We start from the raw sequence: 4,494 nt of genomic DNA, 5'->3' as shown, positions 1-4,494 counted from the left end.
TTTTTCTTTTTGCTTATGTGGTGCTGAGGAATCGAACCCAGGGCCTTGAGCATGCAAGGCAAGCACTCTACCACTGAGCCACCTTCCCAGCCCAAGAGTTCTGTTTTTTGTATTTGAATTTTGTACTACACTTAACATAACAAAACTACAGTAAATGGTGAAAAGGACTGTTGGGTCATAATCAAATTTTGAAGCTCAAACTTGTCATCAGGCTTGGGTCTATGCCCTTTTCCCAATCACATTGGTCTTCACTGACTTTATTCATAAAACATGCAGAAAATATCACTCTCCTAATAACAACTTGACAAAATAGGGTGCTGGTGGCTCATATAATCCTAGCCACTCAAGAGGCTGAAATCTGTGGCCTGCAGTTCAAAGTTAGCCCAAGCAGGAAAATCCATGAACATCTTACTTCCAATTAACCACCAAAATGCCAGAAATGGAGCTGACTCAAGTGATAGGGTAGATTGCAGTTCAAAGTTAACTCAAGGACAGTACCCAGACCCTGAGTTCAAGCCCCAGGACTGGCGTACACATACACACACACACACACACACACACACACACACACGCACACGCACACGCACACACACAAATCACCAGACTCTCAAAATTTTTTTAAAGAATTCTGATCTTACATGTTTTATCTGAAATAAATCAGAAGTCCATTTTAAAAACAACACCATGGGGCTGGGAAGGTGGCTCAGTGGTAGAGTGCTTGCCTTGAATGCATGAGGCCCTGGGTTCAATTCCTGAGTACTACATAAACAGAAAAAAGCTGGAAGTGGCTCTGTGGCTCAAGTGGTAGAATGATAGTCCTGAGCTGAAGAGCTCAGGGACAGCACCCAGGCCCAAAGTCCAAGATCCACAACTGACAAAAATAAAAAAAACAAAAAAAACACACCATGAGGGCTGGGAAGGTGGCTCAGTGGAAGAGTGCTCGCCTTGCATGCATGAAGCCCTAGGCTCAATTCCTCAGCACCACATAAGCAGAAAAAGTCAGAAGTGATGGTGTGGCTCAAGTGGTAGAGTACTAGCCTGACCTGAAGAGTTGAGGGACAGCGTCCAGGCCCAGAGTTCAGCCCCACTACTGACAAAAAACAAAAACAAAAATAAAAAAACACCATGAGCAAATGCAATGATATAATAAAGATTAGGGCAGACATCATGAAATCAATCTAAAAAATACAAAAATCAATGAAATAAAAATTCAGCCACAAAGACACAGCTCTGATGGTAAAGAGCCAGCCTAGAAAGCACAAGGCAGGCTGCCAATGTGACTTAATGGTAGAGTGTTTGCCTAGCATTCATGAAGCCCTGGGTTAGATTCCTCAGTACCACATAAACAGCAACAACAAGAAAAGCCAGAAGTCACATGGTGGCTCAAGTAGTAGAGTACTAACTTTGAGGGGAAAAAAAGCACAAAGCACTGAATTCAAACCTAAACACACATGTGTGTGCGTGCGCAAATGTGCGTGGGGTGCACACACAAACCCCACAGCCAAAAGAAAAGAGAAGGGAAGATTTTCTGAATCTAGATACAGGGAACTATTCAAAGACTTACCTGCAGCATCTCCATTGTGGACCCTTCTAACTGATGCTCCACATCTGAGATGAGCTCAGTCACAAGCTTGCTCTGCTGGGTCAGTTCATTTTCTGACACTGCCAGGGCTTGCAAACCATCTTCCTCCTCCCTTTTCAGCTTTTGCAGTACTTTCTCCTCCTCAGAGTCCAGGCTACCTTTCCATTGTGTAAAATCTGCCTGGACATTTTGTATCTTGCCCTGTATCTGAGTCTTTAAAATAGAAAAAGAGAGCCATTCAGGGTATCGGGGGGGCGGGAGACTGCTTGGGGAATGAAGAGTAATTCTTAGTGAGCATGTTTTCCCTTCACCACATTTAAAACCAAGGACCTTAAGTCAGCAAGCATGATCAAACCTTAGCCTGAGACAAAACTAGATGACTGGGTGTGACTTATTTACACAGTAATCATGTGTCCAAGACTCATGATTATCTGTGTCACTCCTCATCCCATTTCTGAATTCCTCAAACACTGAGGACAGAAGTAAGATCCATTGCCAAATACCTTTCCTCACCAGCATCACAGCAATGGCTCCTCCCAGAAAGTTGGGCTCCTCTGTGATCTCCTCACTCTCCAGCCCCTCCCCCACATGGGAAAGGAAAAAGAAGACTAACCAAGTGACTTTGGCCCCTTATCAACTGTAGGAAATAGAGAGGAAGGGAGCTCCTCCCCAAAGTCCCACCCAGATTTTTTTGGCTAACTCCCTCAGGAAGTGTCTTTTCCTGCCTTCCAGGAAGTTTTCTCTTCTTGGAGTTCAGCTTTCCACTTCTCAGATTCTTCCTTGTTCTTCCTTAGCTTGTCCAGAGCTGCCTGGAGCTTGTTCTGTGAATAAGGAAGGAATCACAGCAGAGTCACTGTCTGAACTTTTCTCAGCCTCTGCATAAGGGATAGCATGGAAGAAATCAGGAAGAGAGTCGAGTTTACAGAAAGGATGAGAACTGTAATTAACTTCTAGCAGTTGGAAGAAAATCTGAGGTGGCAAAAGTCTTCTTTAAGTCTGTCTCAGGTAATAAAGTAACAATCCTCAACAACTGAATGATTCTTTCTGTTTGCTTGTTTTGAGCCAGTCTCAATAAGTAGTCCACAGTTGGCCTCAAACTCTCTTTGTAGCCCAGGCTTGCCTAAAACTCTGAATCTTCTTATTTCAATCTTCCTATGGTGGTAATTCCTAGGTTACACCTCCAGCAAGACTGATTCTTGTTGTTTTGTTTTGTGCCAGGATAGGAATTTGAACTCAGGGCTTCTTGTTCGGCTTAGCTTTCCCCTGACCTCCCTGCTCAGAGCTGATCCTCTAACCACAAACACCACACTTCCACTTCCAGCTTTTTGCAAATTCAATGGAGTTAAGAGTTTTGTGGACATTTTTGCTTAGTCTGGCTTGGAATGGTGATTCTCACATCTCAGCCTCCTGAGCAGCTACTTTTATAGGCCTGAGCTACCAGCACCTGGATCAATGGATTATTTTTGTAACAGAAGAGGATTCTGGTCCTACGTCAGGGAAAAATAATCTACTTCTTAATCTCATTTGCTGCTCCACTAAAAGGAATTTAGGTCTAAATCTCAATCTATGCAGGATATAGTAGAGAAAGATTTGCTGCTATCAAGAGTTTATACTTAGGCTCATTTTCGTGTAAGTCAGTGGATTGCACAGACATGTCCTTTAGGCCTGAGAAAGTCCCCACAGAGTGGAAAGGAGTCACATTTCTCAGTCCTGGGATGAATACCCACAATGAATACCCTCCCCTCCCCCACTCCCCTGTAGAGATTTCCCTTAGGGACTATTCTGTGCTCCATCTTCCTTCATCCCTGATTCTTACCTGGTACTCCTGGGCAACCTCCTCCAAGAGGTATGTGTTGTGACCACGGTGCTGCTGAGATCGCTCACAAAGCCAGCAAATCACCTTCCCATCATCCTTACAGAAGAGCTGGAGTTTCTCACCATGCTGTGCACAATGATGCACAGTCTGCTCCTGTGAGTTCAACTTGACCCCCCTGAGACTCTGGACTATGTTGGCCATATGTTGATTATGCCGGAGGCTCTCAAACATGTAAGGGGTTTGACACAAAGGACATTTGCCCTCCCCTCTTGGACCTATAGTGGATTTATAGCTTGATGTGATACAGGCTTGGCAGAAGCTGTGTCCACAGTCTATGCTCATGGGTTCAATCATGAGCTCCAGACAGATGGGGCAGGTCACCTCCTCCTTTACATTGGCCAAGATTGCTGAAGCCATTGGTGGCTGTTTTCCTGTTCCTGTCTTTCTTGGACTTCTGAAGTTCCTTCTGCTGAGGTAGCTGCAGGATTGGCAAGATAAAAAGGGAGCACATTAGAAAGGTCAGCCAATCATGGATAGGCCAAAATTACAATATTAAAAGTCAGAAAAACAAAAGGAGCTGGATGCTATTGGCTCACACTTCTAATTTTAACTACCCAGGTGGCTAATTACTGAGAAGCATGGTTTGAAACCAGGTAGACCAATCTGACATACATTCATTTTCAATACATCAGCAGAAAGCTAGAAGTAGATGTATGGCTGGAGTGGTAGAGGATTAACTTTTAGTGAAAATGTCAAACAACAGTGCAAGATCCTGACTTCAGGCCCCAGTACCAGCACTCACGCACACACACACACGCGTGCACACACACACACACACACACTCACTCACTCACCTTGTTTAACCAACCATCTATCTTTGTCTTTTTTTAACCAAGCCAAAAGCACATTAGACTCAATTCTACTACACCATTCCTGCCTCAGGATCTTTGTATTTGCTTCACTGAGCACAGATGTTCCTTTTTTTTTTTAATCAGTATTATTCATTCTTTTTATTTATTTTTATTTTTTTTTTGGGTCCGGTCGTGGGGCCTGAACTCTGGGCCTGGGCGCTGTCCCTCAGCTCATCAGCTCAAGG

General features: G+C 44.0%; 1 protein-coding gene across 1 annotated transcript; it reads right to left on the bottom strand.

The window, feature by feature from the left end:
- Window positions 1–1,510: 1,510 nt before the first annotated feature.
- LOC106002440 (tripartite motif-containing protein 5-like) lies at window positions 1,511–3,871 on the bottom strand. The gene is made up of 3 exons (XM_013037317.1): window positions 3,399–3,871; window positions 2,308–2,403; window positions 1,511–1,795 (listed from the first exon to the last, which is right to left on the bottom strand). Exons 1-3 carry the CDS (start codon window positions 3,813–3,815, stop codon window positions 1,553–1,555), a joined length of 756 nt encoding a protein of 251 aa, XP_012892771.1. The 5' UTR covers window positions 3,816–3,871; the 3' UTR covers window positions 1,511–1,552.
- Between the last annotated feature and the right edge of the window lie 623 nt (window positions 3,872–4,494).

Source organism: Dipodomys ordii, unplaced genomic scaffold, assembly GCF_000151885.1.
Source record: "Dipodomys ordii isolate 6190 unplaced genomic scaffold, Dord_2.0 Scaffold10588, whole genome shotgun sequence".
In the NCBI taxonomy this organism is placed as follows: Eukaryota; Metazoa; Chordata; class Mammalia; order Rodentia; family Heteromyidae; genus Dipodomys; species Dipodomys ordii.
This window is presented reverse-complemented; position numbering and strand designations above follow the sequence as displayed.